Source organism: Annulohypoxylon maeteangense, assembly GCF_022496945.1.
Source record: "Annulohypoxylon maeteangense strain CBS 123835 unplaced genomic scaffold GGS22scaffold_12, whole genome shotgun sequence".
Taxonomy (NCBI): domain Eukaryota; kingdom Fungi; phylum Ascomycota; class Sordariomycetes; order Xylariales; family Hypoxylaceae; genus Annulohypoxylon; species Annulohypoxylon maeteangense.
Genome location: NW_025953259.1, coordinates 843,071 through 859,726, shown reverse-complemented (window position 1 = coordinate 859,726; position 16,656 = coordinate 843,071). Strand labels below are relative to the sequence as shown.

The 16,656-nt window shown below is 48.1% G+C and overlaps 4 protein-coding genes across 4 annotated transcripts; 2 read left to right on the top strand and 2 right to left on the bottom strand.

Moving 5' to 3' along the window:
• Positions 1-2,152, bottom strand: GGS22DRAFT_167337 (kynureninase). Its single transcript, XM_047961977.1, has 3 exons — positions 1,660-2,152; positions 1,210-1,589; positions 1-1,154 (listed from the first exon to the last, which is right to left on the bottom strand). Exons 1-3 carry the CDS (start codon positions 1,817-1,819, stop codon positions 240-242), a joined length of 1,455 nt encoding a protein of 484 aa, XP_047817399.1. The 5' UTR covers positions 1,820-2,152; the 3' UTR covers positions 1-239.
• Positions 2,153-8,016: 5,864 nt separating this feature from the next.
• Positions 8,017-11,222, top strand: GGS22DRAFT_180617 (NAD-specific glutamate dehydrogenase; the record flags this gene model as incomplete). Its single annotated transcript, XM_047963786.1, has 2 exons — positions 8,017-8,242; positions 8,302-11,222. 2 exons carry the CDS (start codon positions 8,017-8,019, stop codon positions 11,220-11,222), a joined length of 3,147 nt encoding a protein of 1,048 aa, XP_047817398.1.
• A 486-nt stretch (positions 11,223-11,708) lies between these two features.
• Positions 11,709-14,596, top strand: GGS22DRAFT_32885 (glycoside hydrolase family 78 protein). Its single transcript, XM_047966823.1, has 4 exons — positions 11,709-12,554; positions 12,605-12,637; positions 12,705-13,231; positions 13,286-14,596. The coding sequence occupies exons 1-4, from the start codon at positions 12,126-12,128 to the stop codon at positions 14,424-14,426; spliced, it is 2,130 nt and encodes a 709-aa protein (XP_047817397.1). The 5' UTR covers positions 11,709-12,125; the 3' UTR covers positions 14,427-14,596.
• A 351-nt stretch (positions 14,597-14,947) lies between these two features.
• On the bottom strand, positions 14,948-16,234 carry GGS22DRAFT_195238 (uncharacterized protein; the record flags this gene model as incomplete). Its single annotated transcript, XM_047965638.1, has 1 exon — positions 14,948-16,234. One exon carries the CDS (start codon positions 16,232-16,234, stop codon positions 14,948-14,950), a length of 1,287 nt encoding a protein of 428 aa, XP_047817396.1.
• Positions 16,235-16,656: the final 422 nt, after the last annotated feature.

Here is a 16,656-nt window from a genome sequence, read left to right as displayed (position 1 = left end):
GTTAGCAGGTTCAATGCTGACCAAAAAAAATGAGGATGCACTGTTCAAGAAATTGAATCTATCTATTAGATAAACAATGGAATATCATCATTTGAATCGTTACGCTTCCTGGTCTATATCATGTCCTACGAATAATCTGCGTCTCTTCCCCTTAATCACAGAATGAGATCCAGCTCAACATGGTCGAATAATATAAACAGTTCCCGATATAATACCAATTGGGACTAACGTATAGTTAACTATTTCTGTGTCGCGAGAAGCGCCGCTTGGAAACCCTCAGCAAATATGACACATTCTGCGAAGGAATTATACAAGGGCGCAGGGGCGACTCGAATAACGTTCGGTTTTCTCTCGTCTACGACGATGCCGACTTTCTCGAACTCTTTCATCACCGGGTCCAGGAGGTTGTCTGCTAGTAGTAGACTTAGCTGAGCACCGCGCTGGTCTGGGTCAGATGGAGTGATGATCCTGAAGAGCTTCTTAGCGTCTTCCGATAAGACAGAGAGGGACTGCTCAAGGAAGGCAGTGATCTTCTTGGACTTCTCTCGGAGCGCTGTCACGCCGCCGGCGAGTTCGAAAACCTCAAGCGACGCGCTCAGGCTCGTAATATCGAGGATGCTAGGGTTACTCAATTGAAATCCGGCTGCTCCTTTGACCGGATGGAACTTGGTTTCCATTTGAAAGCGAGTGGACTTGTCGTTCCCCCACCAGCCTGAAAGTCTCTTTCCGTACCCCCTCTCGGGTTGTTCATCGGTTATGGTCGTGGAAACCAGGCTATTACGTGAATTTATGAACATGCCTCCGATGCAGCCCGGTCCCCCATTGAGATACTTGTACGTACACCAAGCCGCGGCATCTACATCCCAATCATTGAGGTGGAGTGGAACATTTCCCACCGCGTGCGCCAAATCCCAAATGATGAATATGTCGTGCTTGTGCGCGAACGCGGTGATGGTTGGGATGTCAAGCAGCTGACCAGTATAGTACTGAATACCTGGTAGCAGAATTAGAGCGGTATCCGCCGCATGCTTCGAGATGATGGATTGGATATCGTAGGTGGTGATGAGAGAATCCTCCGAGTAAGGAGACTCTATGGTCACCATGGAGGTAGCTGGGTCGAGGCCATGATGGCGTATTTGGCTCAGTACGGCGAACTAAGACGTCTCAGCGAAGGCACAGTTTTCTGTCGTCATGTGGACCATCCCTTACATGATCGCTCGGGAAGGCCTTGCTCTCCAATATAATCTTATGTCTACCATTTGGATCGGGTTTATAGAAAGCTGACATCAATAAATGCAAATTCGCCGTAAGGGTCTGCATGACCGCCACTTCCGATTCACTCGCTCCGACGATGGGGCACATCAATTTGGCAGCTCGGGAGTCAGCGTCGAGCCATGTTGGTAAAGGAGAGTCGCTTAGTGGCTTGAAGTGGCCCTGGACTCCTTGAGTGGACCAGGTTTGGAGATACTGGTTGATGCGAGTTGCCGTTCTTTTGGGTTGCAATCCAAGGGAGTTCCCGCACAAGTATGTACATCTCGTCGTTTCATCGGTTGGGATTGGGGAGGGATCGGGATCGTTACTATTACGATCTACGGAAGTTCAATGTGAGCGATGTGTTTTTCTCGGTTGCTGACAGACAGACCGGAAAAGGCAGTTCACCTTCTTTCTGGCTCTGGTCTTCGAGGGTCGTTCGTTTGACGTCGGCTTTACTGGGGATTCGAAATTCGTCTCTTAAGTGACGAAGTACATCCTCCCCATCCAAGATTTCAGCCTGAGAACGAAGATTCGAAAACCGAGATTGGTCGGTTGAGGCGCTCATTCTAATTGTTTATGCGCTTCGCATGTATGTGTCTGTATTTGTGTGTGTGATGTACCTGATACCTGTGAGGTAAATAGCTGTAGACAACTATCGGTTGATGTGCAGACGTAAGTGATGCGATCGGTTGTTCGACTAGCGCGCAGACTATTTCCCGCCGGACTGGGTTAACTGAATCAACTAGATCAAATTAAGTTCGTGGAATAATAGTTGTCGCGGCTCTTCGTTAAACCTTACTATGCGTAGTAGAGTGTGCAGGAGTGTGGCAGTGTGGTAGTGTCATGAGTTACTTTCCGGCAGTCCGTCCTTTCCAGCTAAGTTTTTCTTTCTTTTTTTCTCGCTCGCGATAACCCCGCGATCTACTCAAACCCTTGCGGCAAGTGGTAGGTGGGGTTAATAAGACGGGACTGGAAGGCGATCGATGCAAGAAATTACGTAGTTGAATACTTTCTACATAAATAATATCAAGTTTCAATTAAGCGATGATATTACTTAGTCACGATTGATCTAAAAAGACAAATGGATTCAACCTCTTTACGAGATGGAAATCCTCGAATTTATGCGCAACCGCAACGTGTCCAATAACTACAGAATAGATAACCTTAGCGACAGCGACGTATCGCGTGGTACAAATTGCTCAACAAGCTTCGTCAAGCTTTCTTGGAACATATCGAATATATTGGTCAAGCATTCGTTAAGCATTCATCAAGCATCCATTCAAGCAACGGAGAATGCGTAGGGACGGTGTCAGTCGTTGGGTCACCACTGCAGTGCAACAGCGGGTTGACTTCGATTCTTCAAATTTGAAAATCAGCCCGAAGAGAGAGTCGCATGAAAACGACACGAGCGCCAAAAACATCTTCACGGCTAGAAAGATATTAACCACCTAGTAATTATTTGCAATTATCATTCAATTGCGTGGCCTTCTCCATCGCTTACTTCGTTGCCCATCGGCATATCCAACCCTGATAGATGCCAGGTAGATACCGTTGCATCCTTGGGATGAAAACCGGCAGAGCGGTTCCAGCCGAAGCCTGCCATTCTTTGCATATCACGGCCCGTTCCTGGATTGATTAGATGCCACATGCCTCGAGTCTCCTCTACCGCATAGGACATAATTATCGACCTATTGGTAGACCTGGCTAAATGTTGGGATTAAACCTCCGAGCCCCTGAGTGTAAGCCTGAATCATACCGTAGTATCGCAACGTCGAATTTGCTCTCCTGGAGCGAGCATCGAAAACTCTTCTTGATTTTAATTTTCGGTCGAAGAAGCGAAGAACCTGGATGGGGAGGGTCTAGTGGCTGAGAAAGCTTGACCTAAAGGGTACTTTTTGAACTGTTTCGAAAATGACCTTCGTATTTTTGACCGTTCTGCCGTTTCGAGTCCCACAACTCCACACTCGTGGCGGTGCTTATCTTCAATTCAGGGGTTAGGATAGGTACTTGCAGCTTGGATAAGGTAAGTTTCCCCCCGACCTATGGCTAGTACAGCAATACGACTCCAGTCTGATATGCGTAGAATCGTTGATAGGCGGCAGGCAGGGCGAAAACGTGGAAAAGATGTTAAAAATAGCCCGAGCCTGCACCGTTATCTCTTCGATCAATGAAAACATTGAGTTGCTGGTACAGTTGTATGTATAATGTAAATTTCAGAACGGATATTCCGTCTCCGTTATGCACTGTCGGAATCCTTACCGTAGCGTTTCTCCAGGTTTTAATTTTTAATTTGCATCTTTTCTCATACTTGACACCTTCTGTTTCATCAAGGTTGCTATGAAGCAATAAAGTAAGAAATGACGACGAGTTAAATACCTGATACCTAAGCAACATGCTTGACATTATTTGTGCTTTAGGAGCAAGCTATCCGAATTAGAGCTACCACCCTTGAATTGACGGCAGCAGTAGCCGGCATGAAGTTGTGCTTATGTCGTCGAAAGTCAACGAACGAACGCTGAACACAACTCCCTATCCTGGCCGCGGCGATGGCAACAGATAATGATTGTCCCTGCAGTGTCACCTAGCACAGTTCGCGAGGAGGTAATTGTCGACGCAGGACTCCGCAAAAAAGGAGACGTAGTTTTCGTTTTTTGACGTTTTCCCGGTTCTTATGACGTTTTCATCGGAGTAAATGTCGCCATGAAAATCCAAAGAGGCCCCAAGTGGAATGAATGGGCGCCGAACCAGTTGGCGACCACTAACCTCACGACAAGTTTAGTAATGAGAAGTCTAAACCCTGGAATTGACTGGATTGTCAATATGCACCGGCGAGCCAAGAGCGAGTTGTTGAGCCATCACGAGGCCGTGCAAGTCGTCTGGCGTCAAATCGGCTGACCTCGTGCTGCTTCATTGGGCTTGATAGACGCTGCTATCAAGTAATATGGGGGTAATAGAAAATCAGAACCGCAGTACTTTTACGTTTGAAGTTCGTGGATGTTGCTGTCGAAATCCTCGAAATCGCGGGGCAGAGTGGATCCGATGGGTCTGATGGGTCCGAATCGAGTCACCCGAGAGGTGCAAAGCCGGGGGAGCCGCGCCTTGCCCTTTAAAGGTATAGCAAAAGCTGGTAAGAGCTGGCCGGAGCTGATTTACGCATTGCTACAATTTTGCGTTTTTACGTACGAAGTACCAGTACCGTCGCAGTTGCCCCGATGAATCGATTACGATATATGTCCGGGTACGTACCTAAGTATATACGTACCTACGTATACATCTGTACATGTTGTATTTCCAGACCGACGGTCCGATATGGTACATGACAGCATTACATAGTAGAAAATTTTGAACGAATTCGAATCCTTACATGTTTAGATATCCCATTGACCATTGACGAAGGACCAATTCCGTCTCTATGACGTTTCATCATTCATAGTGTTGATAACGAGAGATATTGCAACATCCATTGACTCATTGGTTATGATAGTTGCGCAACAGCCGCCATCGGTGCCGTTGGTAAGAAGCGGTAAAGACAGCACACCGTCATCTCAGTATGGTGTGAATTTGAGGCGTCGACGCACTGCACTAGCCCGTGTCGACACGACGGGACGAGCTTGCTTCTCTTATCCTCTTATCGTACCTAGCACCTGCACCTGAACTAAACGATCTCTTCTATTCGACAACGGATAATCCGTCTCCTTAATTCCTTTTAAGGTCTCACTTTAAGATAAGAAGAGAGGTGAACTGGCAGCTCTCTAAACTGTGATTGATAGACGGGATCAACATGCAGAACCAGACACTAGCTGACTACGTCCTGGAATCTGATGCCGCTTGAACAGGCTTATGTTTTGCATATTATCTTACCTGTTACTGCTCATCTGGAGAAGAAGAGATCTGGTTCAATGAACCAGGTAAGAAAGTGACCAAATGGGTGAATGACCTCTAAAAAAGATTCAGGGGTAATTAAATGATGTTATGTTGAGGATATTGTATAATGTATTGTATACTCGTACCTTTCGAGGTCAGGTGATTACATATTTACAAAATTAGATACTTTAGATACTTGGCATCAAGGTGACACTTGGAACATTGAATTCCTGCAATTAGTCCGTTAGCTGATTAGTTACCGTTACCGTAATTCCAATTTACCTGTATCCATCTGCCTCGAATAACCGTCGGTACTTGATCCGGTCAATAGTCCACACCAGATTCGTTCAAGTTTGTAAAAAAAAATTCAGTCCGTTGGATCGCATAAGTGATCCATCACGATCCACTAAACCCCGGTCCAAGAAGACATGTGATGCTGAAGTTGTTTTTCTTACAACGGAAATTTGGGAGTCCTGAGAGTTCTGGATGTGCCTACGATGTCCACGATGTCCACCTCGTGGCCATGGGAATGGATCAATTCTTACCCCTTGCTGGGTCTTTGTTCGCTTGCCGCATGGTGAGCACTGGCTGGCGCAGCTGGTAAAGTAAAAGTACCTACCTAGGTCCTAGGTACCGATCGAGGCAACATTGAACATTCAGCATTGAACCCAGTAAAAAAGGAACTAAAAGGTAACTCGGGTCACCGCAAGTACACATGTACCCCCGCCATACAATTCTAGGCGAATAGATACCCCGGCTGTTCGGATTTTCAGGTACCCAGACTGTTGGGCCAATTACATTGCCGCCCACAACCCGTTCTAGTTAGCTGCAGGTTTAGCCTCTTGTTTTTGTTCCATTTGCGTTCACCGTGATGAAAGAATCTTCGATTGGTATTCTTCTGTTCCTTCCATTGCTATTGCCATTGCCATTGCCATTACCATCCACTATGGATCCGTTCTTACAGCGGCAGAGCAGCTGCCTCGATTTCCAGTTCCAACCTTTGGTTTAGTTTATTTTAGTCTAGTTTCCTAACCGTATTGTATTGTACATTGGTAACTTTCAGCAACCGGACTTGGGACCTGGTGACAGCAGGGATATTCGTCACAAGCTGGAAAAGTTAAGTAAAAACGTACCTCGACAACCTTGACAACATTGAACCTTGCAACTTTGACAATACAGTGCATCGAGACTGTAAACGAAGGAAAGACGTGGTTCTTATTTCTTAATGTGTAATAGTCGTTGAATGATTCTTCTCCCTTGGTTTTCTAACCGTTCTTACATCAAATTATATAAGAAGCTGACTGTTTCCTTTTTCCTGTCTGGATTTCACGATCGTCAAGTTTCAATTGCCACTACCAAACATCAATCATTGTCTACCTCGCTATCTATCAAGGTCCTTAGGAGGTAATGGATGAAGCTATAAATTGGGTCTGAATCGTATTTCTTTGGCCCGACCAGTCTTATCCCGTTATTATCCTTATCTCTGTGGATTTTTGCTTCTTCGGTCTCGCCTAATCTTGCTTGGGGCCGTCATTATCTTTACTTCCCACATACCGTCATCCGTCATCAGTCATCGTATATCCAACGCTGCCGCAACAGGGCTGTGCATATCACCTGCGCGTCCTGCGTATTCTTCCTGGATACTACCTGGTTTGACTCGATCTAGCTCTGCTACTCGCTGTAGCTACCTATCTACCGAAACCAATATAAGGGAAAGGGTAGATTCGAAGTCCCTTAAATCCCTTGGTTCAAAGCCTGAAGCTCTGAAGCTTATCGAGGCCTGCATCATCTTTATTAAGGTACTACCTCCTTTACCTCTGCTTATTTCGGCAACCAATCATCCATTCAACCAACCACACATTGCCATTATTTCATTATTTCCATCGTTTTTAATATTTCCAATATTACTGTCGTCCTTTATGTATTATTGCATGTACCACTTTCTACCACTTAATACCACTATACATTACCCCCTATACACTATAACGCCACTCTAACCGATCGTCTATCTCTCCAACACCACAACACTACTTACTCACGCGAGGGCAGATCTTGCAGTTCACTTCCTTGAAGTCCACCAGTCTACTGTCGACTTAATTGTGGACCTGTAACTGCCTCAAGTTTTCTCCCGGAGAAACGCAGAAACGCCCCCTTAACGCTTTGTCGGTACGTCTCTTATTTATTGTTCAGCCTGTTTGTCTTATTAGCTCCTTTCCTTATCAGGAGCACGACCATCAACTGAACTCAGAACACTGCCCGAAGTATCGAGCGGTGTAGGAGATTCCATGTTACTCCTGGTCAGTGCGATTCAAGATACGATAACAGTACTCGTGTTTTCATTTTCTCTCGATATCTTGCTGAGTTGGCTTCGCTAGCTTTTAACCTGCAGCTTTTTCGGTATTTTGTATCCCTAAGTATTCTTATGATGCGCAATATGGGAACTTTCTAAATTCCCGAGACCTGCCTTTCATGTATTTCTCATTATATAACAGGAATTGCTTTGGTATATGTTATCAGTTACTCAGTTACTCGCTGTACTTCACACCAATATTAGGGGTAGTCCCTAAGTACCTACCAAACATCATGATATCTAATCATTATACACGGCAATGACGCCTTCCCGCGGTATCCTTCGACTTTATTTCTGTATAAAAGATCGATCCGCTCCCCAGAGATCTGAATCATGTTCCCTCTCTTATTGTCATGATTCTTAACTCTTTCATTCATTCTCATCCCTTCTTATTACCCACTCAACCCCGCGAGCTACCCAGCTCCCTAGTCCTCATCATGGTGGTCAAGATGTTGACAATTCAGACGACTGACTTGGGTTTGGATAGTTTCCCGGATTATTCTGATCCACTTGAGACGTTTGAGGTCATAGAACCCAAAGCTCACATCATGACGACCAACGGGATATCCCCGGCCCCAAGCCCGCTCCCAGCTAATAAGCTGTTGGGCAAGGTTCAGGGTACGGACAACGTATCTCGTCACCCTTCACCCCAGCCCACTCACTTTTCAGTGCCGCTGGGAAGTCTTGGACCCAACGGACATAGGGTCTTACGATCTGCCACTGTTGGATACATTGCGCCCGAATTCAAGGGACGTGATGAACAGATCACACAGGGTTAGTTGACAATATTTTAGTACAATCCTTGCAATCTAGGATTTTCTAACATAAAATAGTCAAGAGCGTCATCCTCAAGCAGGGCTGGATCCCTGAAGCTCATCTTGATGAGCAAGTCTCATGGTTCTATAATGAGCTAGGCATTGACGATGTCTACTTTCAGATGGAGAAAGTGGACGTTATCGCGACCCACATCACCTCCATGTATGCTGCCAAGGTTGCGGCTTACGCCCGTGTCGACAAGCGCGAAGAGATCCGCTTAGACATGGAGGCTACCGACCATGCCATTTACATCGATACGAGTGAACCGGGTAAAACCTCATTACACGGTCCGCGGTTCGAAAACAGGCTTGAGGCGAAGTACCTTGACAACGTTGACCCCACTAAGCGTTTCCGCGTTGAGACCTTTCGCTCCCATGGCACCATATCAGATGATCCCGCGTCCAAAGCCTCTTTGCGATGCTATTTCGTCTACCAATGTATGTTCGTGGACCCAAACCCGGAGCCGGGTGAGACTCGTCTTGAGATCATCAGCGACCGAATGTTCTTGACCAAAGCAACCAAGAACACCAAACAAATTTACGATGACATTATCAAACTCGCCGTCGCTAGAACCGGACCAGTGATTGAGGTATTCGACATCGAAGGTTCTGAAGAGAAGCGTCTCGTCGTGGCTTTCCGTTCTCGTACCGCTCGCGGCATTTTTAGCGCATTGAGCGACCTGTACCACTACTACGGCGTGACGAGCACCAGGAAATACGTAGAGCAGTTCTCCAATGGTATCACGGTTATGAGTATATACTTGAAGCCGGCCACAAACCTGGAAACCAAGCCCATGCCAATCGAACAGTCTATCCATCAAATCACCAAGGAGATTTCCCTTCTTTACTGTATACCTCAAAACAAGCTTCATTCCTTGTTCGCATCCGGGGCTCTAAGCTTACAAGAAACCGTCTACGGCCACTGTGTCTGGGTCTTCGTCCAACACTTCCTTAACCGTCTTGGCACGGAATACGTCTCGATCAAGCAAGCTTTAGACTCGAAGAACCCGGCGCACGTGGAGATCCTTTCGAAGCTGAAGCGTCGTCTTCGCACAGAAACGTTTACGCCGGATTACATCCTTGAGATCATCTCATCATACCCGAACCTAGTGCGAATCCTCTATGCCGCGTTCGCCAGCGTCCATTTGAGCGTTGGCCCTGGTTTCGAGAGGAGTATCATTGCGCCTACCCCATCTGTCGAAGTATTGTCGGATGCTCGACTCAAGGATGCGATCACCAGAGAGGTGTCCAACGAGCACGAGGAAATGGTCATGACAGCCTTCCGCATCTTCAACAATGCCATCTTGAAGACCAACTACTTCACTCCCACTAAAGTAGCCCTTAGCTTCCGCTTGGACCCATCATTCCTCCCCGAGGTCGAATACCCTAGACGTCTTTATGGCATGTTCCTTGTGATTAGCGCAGAGGCCCGCGGCTTCCATCTCCGATTCAAGGATGTTGCCCGAGGAGGTATCCGAATTGTCAAGTCTCGTAGCAAGGAGGCTTACAGTATCAACGCCAGAAGCCTATTCGATGAGAACTATGCGCTTGCGAGCACTCAGCAGCGCAAGAACAAGGATATTCCGGAAGGTGGTTCGAAGGGCGTCGTTCTTCTTGATGCCAAGCAGCAGGACCGCGCTCGGGAAGCTTTCGAGAAGTACATTGATAGTATCTTGGACCTCCTTCTTCCCGCAAAAACCCCTGGAATCAAGAATCCGATAGTAGACCTCTACAGAAAAGAGGAGATTCTTTTCCTAGGCCCAGACGAGAACACTGCTGATCTCGTCGATTGGGCTACAGAACACGCGCGCGCTCGGGGTGCGCCTTGGTGGAAGTCGTTCTTCACTGGAAAGTCACCCAAGCTTGGCGGTATTCCTCATGACGCATATGGCATGACGACCCTATCCGTTCGTGAATACGTCAAGGGTATATACCGAAAGCTCAACTTGGATCCGTCCAACGTCAAGAAGATGCAAACCGGCGGACCGGATGGCGACCTTGGAAGCAACGAAATTCTCCTGAGCAATGAGAAGTACACCGCGATTGTAGATGGATCCGGTGTCCTCGTCGACCCTAATGGACTTGATAAGGAAGAACTTGTACGATTAGCCAAGAAGCGTGCCATGATCTCGCAGTTCGACCTCTCCAAGTTATCTAAGGACGGATACAGGGTTCTGTGTGATGATAGCAACATCACATTACCAACTGGCGAAGTTGTTCCCAACGGCACGCCTTTCCGTAACTTCTACCATCTCAGAGACAACGGATTTACCGACTGCTTCGTTCCGTGTGGTGGCCGCCCTGAGTCGATTGATCTTTCTACCGTTTCCAAGTTGATTAAGGATGGCAAGTCTACCATTCCTTACATCGTTGAAGGAGCCAATCTATTCATCACTCAAGATGCCAAGCTGCGCCTCGAGAAGGCCGGCGCCATTCTTTTCAAAGATGCGTCTGCCAACAAGGGTGGTGTGACTTCTTCATCCCTCGAGGTCCTTGCATCGCTTAGCTTTGACGATGAGGGTTTCGTCGAGAACATGTGCCACAACTCTGATGGAGAAGCACCCGAGTTTTACAAGGCCTACGTCAAGCAAGTGCAGGCCACGATCTGCGAAAACGCCCGCTTAGAATTTGAGGCGATCTGGAGAGAACACGAAGAGACCGGCGTGCCGCGTTCTGTGCTCTCGGACACACTCTCGGTAGCCATTACGACGCTTGATGAGGAACTACAAAAGTCCGACCTGTGGGAGAACCCGAGGATTCGAAGGTCAATCCTGGCGGATGCTCTACCCAAGTTGCTCCTCGACAAGATCGGTCTAGACACCATCATTAGCCGCGTACCGGACTCGTACCTTCGCGCAATCTTTGGAAGTTATCTTGCTTCGCGTTTCGTGTACGAGTTTGGTAGCAGCCCGAGCCAATTTGCTTTCTATGATTTGTAAGTTGCTGATAGAATATACCCATCCTTAATGATTGACCCAACGCTAACTTTCTTCGCAGCATGTCTAAGAGAATGGCTAAGATTCAATGATTGACGAACTTTCCTGCATATTGTTTAAGGGGAAACGAAAAGGGGATCCAAAAATGAGTTTTGCATAGTTTTATGGGCGATAGTGTTTATTCTTTTTTTTTTTTTTCCAAAAAATGGCATCGAACGTCAACCACAACTTGACGGGTATAGTGAGCCGGGAGAGACGGATTGATGACTCACGAATTATTTTAATTTCAAGGTGCACGGATAGGAAATTACAAACTAATAGATAGGCCTGGGTTGGTGATGCCTATGGCCGAGAAAAGTTCCTTTACTTCATACAACTTGACATTCCTTTCTTTGCTTGCTCGCTAGTGAATCGTGACCATGTTGAAATATAAGGATTGAGTTCGCTAATATCATCAACAAGGAGAGCATACCTAAGTAAACTCTACCCGGTGCGTATAGTGACCTATCACATATGATATATCAGTCACTTTCAAGCCTTACAGTTCCGTATAATCCTACCTACCCCTCTACCCCTCTGCCACGCGATTCGTCTAATTTTGGATTTCCTTCCTAATTTGGAATGTCCAACTATGGTTAACCCTGGTTTCGTGCTGTGGCACAGCCTCTGATCCAAAGAAGATCGGACCATCACGATCTACATCAACTCCCTGCCAAACCAGGTTTATAGAGGCGAACATGGGTTCTAACCGTGGACATATCTTCAGCCACTTCCGTGTAAATTTTAGTAGTCGGTTCGCTTTGGTGATATAAGCGACCTATAGACACGCCAATGGTCATGCCTATATGAATTTATGGGAAACTATATCCCGAAGTCTTTTGAATACTTTCAAATTGGATTTGCAGTATGGGACATTTCAAGCTATCTGCGTGGCTCTACGGGCTTACTCTATGTCAACTCGTGTTAGCCCGATGCGGTCAGGCACAAGACAATGACACAAGCTGGCATCAGTATGTCCGCGCGCCAACGAGCAGCATTGTCAAGCCAAAAGCTGTTCTCGGGGCATATACATCGGGGGGCGTAACAAACCCCGATGGCCTCATAACCGGAAACAACTCAACGACACTAATTCGCAGGGAGAGCGATACTGCCATACCTACTGTAGTCCTCGACTTCGGCCGGAATGTCGTGGGTCTGCTAGAAATCGACTTCGCGCGCTCAATTAACGCGTCGAATGGCCTCCCCGGACTGAAATTGTATTTCTCGGAGAGCTTGGAATTCCTCGGGAATAGGAGTGATTTTACGCGTTCTGATAATGCGGGCCAGGGGGGCAGTGTAAGTTTTGCTGAGGAAAGTAGACCTAAGATCAATAACTGATTTCGCAGAATCCGCCGAAAATTACCTCTGGAACTGATCAGGTGAGTTATGTTTTACCGAGATAAAACCTCGCCGTATATCTATACACGGTTTAACTGAAATCTCTAGATTGCCGTGAAGAACAAGCCGTTCACATGGATTAACCAATGGGGCTGCGAATTCGGAAGCCAGGTCTGCTCTGACGGCCTTCATGGATTCCGGTACGTGAAAATTGAGTTGGATGCACTTGCCAAAGACGCTCCTTATACATCTCCATACGGCGAGATTGCCATTAATTCGGTGAGCTTGCAATGGTCTGCGTATCTAGGTACCCCTGATACCTACACAGGCTGGTTCGAATGCTCAGACGCGGAGCTCACGCAGTGGTGGTACGATGGTGCGTATACTACAGAAATAGGTACGGACGTCTTCCGGGACAACGACACAGAACCTCGTGGAGCGTCAAGCCCGTCGCTTTTGGGCAAATGGGTGCTCCTCGACGGGGCGAAGAGGGACAGGGATCCGTATATGGGAGATCTGGCAGTAGCCGCGTTGACGGGTTACCTCACGCATGATTTCCCCGAGGCGGCTCGGAACGTGATGGAAGATTTGGCGCTGCGCCAGAGGAACGACGGGTGGATACCTCCTGCGAGCATGTTCGTGACCCCCAATTCCCAAGAGACCGAGACGTTTTTCTAACACGGTTAAAGCAACAATTACCAACTGCAGCTCTTCGACTACCCCTTATACTGGGTGACATGTAGCTGGGACCTCGTCATGTACACAGGAAACCTATCGTACATCGAAGCGTACTATCCGGTTCTAGTAAAGGTCCTCGATACTTACTACGTCTCCCACACGGACAACGCTACATCTCTCCTAGTCCGGCAGAACGGTTACGGAGACTATGCCTTCATCCCGCGTGATGGATCGGCAACGTATTACAGCGCGTTATACGTGCTAGCGCTGAACCGGGCCGCCGACATGGCCTCGCAGCTATCGAAACCCGGCGATGCTTCTCGCTGGCGTGACAGGGCAGCCAACGTCTCAGCCGGCGTGCTCGCAAACCTATGGGACGCATCGGCCGGAGCTTTTTACGACCGTAAATGCACCGGGAGGGGATGCAACGCACACGCACAAGACGGGAACAGCATCGCGATTCTAGCCGGCATCACCGCCTCTTCCCCCAAGTACGCCGAATCAGCACTATCCTACCTCGCAAACGCAACCGGAAAACCATACGGCCACGCCTTCTACGACGCGGGTGGTAACGAGCTCGGAGCCGGGTTCAGCGACAGGGTGTCTCCGTTTATATCGTACTTCGAGACAGCGGCGCGATTCGAGAGCGGGCTAGCGGAATCAGCGGTCGCGCAGCTGCGGGCTACGTACGGACACATGGCGGCTGCGGACCCGGGGGTGACGATGTGGGAGGGTATCGGGGTCAATGGGAGTAAATACGAAGGCGCGTTCACGAGCTTGGCGCACGGTTGGTCGACGGGTGTGACGCCGCTTCTGACGAGTTATGTTCTCGGGGTCCGGCCTGTGAAGCCTGGGTTTAGGGAGTGGACTGTTCGACCGCTTCCGAGTGCGGATTTGAATTGGGCTAAGGGGGTGGTTCCGACTCCTTATGGGCCGTTAAGTGTGAGTTGGGAGAGAAATCGGACGGATGGGAGGATCGTGGTGGATGTTACGCCGCCGCCGGGGACGAATGGGACGGTGGTTGTTCCGGAAGTACAGGGGGGGAAGGAACGGAGGGCTTGGGCTGATGATGGGGTTAAGTTAAAGAGGGAAAGAGCGGATGGGAATGTTGTTTTCAGAGCAGAAGGTGGTCGGCGGTATTTTGTTAGATGATTACCTAATGTGATTTACGACTGTTTTAGGTAATCTTGTTCAAGAGGTTCAGTTCAGGTTCAAAGTTTCCGAGTTCCAAGTTTAAGATTTGATGACTACACGAGCTTCAGTCATCGAATTTTAACTTAGTAAGCTCCCTTCGCTTATATAATAATTTCTGCTTATTAAGGTTACCTAATCGGCCCTTAGGTAATTGGAAGTGCGCAGCTTTTGCTTTTTCACATCTAATTTCCTAAATTTTTCAATGGGATAAAGTTAATGATTAATAATCATGATTCATATTAAGCAATAGGTACCTATGATCTACGAGACAGTGTCTCGACGGAAACTTGATAGGAAGTTCATGAATAGGTATATGACCTCCTTTCTTCGATCAATGATAGAGGGACACATTAAGAAACTCCATTATTATCCCATAAATAGGTAGAAAAGGGGAAACAACTCAATCAAGGATGCAATATGAGCAAGATGTAAGAATCAGAAACACCTTAATGCAGCGTCCTAAGATTAAAAGAAAGTCATCAAGCAAGCTTTATCCCCTGTTCCTGTCCCTGCCCCTGAAACCTAACTCCCATCTCCTCAAACTTCTCATCCTCAAATGACCCCCTATCCACACCAGAAGCAACCACCGCAACAGCGCGACGTCTCCTATCCCTATTCTTTTGGCGGTATAGAATCCCAAACCCTAAAAGTGAAAGCGCGGCCGTGGCAGCACTAGCGCCTAACAGACCAGCAACCGCACACCTAGACGCCAGGGTGCTATCACCGAATACCGATACCTCTTCTCTCGACCTTATCCGGGGCTCCATAGACGGCATCACGGACACAGTTACGGTATCCGTTGCCTGAAGCGTGACCGGACACGCAATATCCGAGCCCTGAACCGTAGGCAAGTGATCGCGGACCCAAACCTCCTTATCACCACTACTACTAGAACTAGAACTAGAACTCGAGCTCGAACTCGAAGTACTCGTCGAACTAGTGCTAGAACTAGAAGCGCTCAAAACCAACGGAAATACCTTATGAAAAACCGTCGCCGCAAACTCCGGGTCCGGGTCCTCGGGAACATCCGCAGACCAAGTATACGCCTCGAAAAGCGAGCTCGTAGACCCTGTCGGCGTAAACGTATAATACGCCGGATCCCAACTCATCCAAACCTGCGTCGTCGCCGTGCCCGTAACCACGCTCCGACACAGGCGTTGCGGGGCCTGCTTATCCCCATCGCCGGTCTGCGTAGCGCAGGTCCAGTCGCCCGGGGGACAGCACCAAGCCTGGGGAAAAGACTTCTTCTCGCCATCCTGTGCGCGAACCTCGTTTCCCTTCCCATCTTTGACGATGTGTCTCATGCCCCCCGCCGTGATCGTAGTAGTACAAGCCGTAGTCCAGCCCTCGAGACAATTCCCGCCGGGGAAAGCAACGGTGCTCGCGTCGCCCTCGTTATAGCTCTTGCTGGCGCCGTTCATCTCGCCCCATTCGTTCGGGAACAGCGCGAAGTAGTTCTGTGGCCAGCAGTCGTCGTGGTAGCCGATGACTTGGCCCATGCCGGGGTCGCGCTGCACGGCGTTGCAGTGCTGTCCTGATAGCGGGTGTGGGCTGTGCGCTGCTGTTGCCATGCTGTATACGTAATAGGATACGCTGCGGCAGAAGACGGATAGAGAGCAGGAGTTTGGCATGTTGGATCCTACGCCTGTGAGAGAGTCTGTTGAGGAGCGGATGGGCGCGTAGGGTGTTGTTTGCGCGGGCATGATGTATGTTGTTTCCGAGATTATGCCATCGTCGCCGCGCGAGGTTCGCGTTACCGCTGTCATTTTGGCGGTTTAGGGGTTAGTATTGTTGGCAAGTTTTTCTTTTTCCTTTTTTCGTCTATGATTTTGCTGAGGGAGAGATAAGATTGCTTGTTAAAGTAGATAGGAGAGCATGCTTGGTTATTATAAAACTTGGGAGTCTAAGTTTATATACCTACATTACATCATGGACGCAAGGAATCAGTTCACTTACACAATAGGACTTGCATATCAAGGGAAGTACGGGATCAGGTACAGATTACGCTAGGAAGCGAATCTGGTGAAACGGAAAGAGGTCGCGGCCTAGCAGTGTGTGTATTCCTCGCACTCGCAAATTTATACCTAGATTATCGTGGAACCCCGGCATATTGAGTGCTAGGGGGAAACGTGTCTCGTGATATTAGCATTGGTAAAACCACGCCGATTCATGTCGTTCAAAGGCCTGA

Bases quoted from the DNA above. Each gene is read 5' to 3' on its own strand.
- GGS22DRAFT_167337 (XM_047961977.1), bottom strand. From the start codon at position 1,819: ATGAGCGCCTCAACCGACCAATCTCGGTTTTCGAATCTTCGTTCTCAG. The intron at 1,590-1,659 runs GTGAACTGCCTT...GAACTTCCGTAG, and splicing joins AGACCAGAGCCAGAAAGAAG to ATCGTAATAGTAACGATCCC. The intron at 1,155-1,209 runs GTAAGGGATGGT...GAGACGTCTTAG, and splicing joins AGGCCTTCCCGAGCGATCAT to TTCGCCGTACTGAGCCAAAT.
- GGS22DRAFT_32885 (XM_047966823.1), top strand. From the start codon at position 12,126: ATGGGACATTTCAAGCTATCTGCGTGGCTCTACGGGCTTACTCTATGT. The intron at 12,638-12,704 runs GTGAGTTATGTT...TGAAATCTCTAG, and splicing joins TTACCTCTGGAACTGATCAG to ATTGCCGTGAAGAACAAGCC. The intron at 13,232-13,285 runs GTTCGTGACCCC...ACACGGTTAAAG, and splicing joins TGGATACCTCCTGCGAGCAT to CAACAATTACCAACTGCAGC.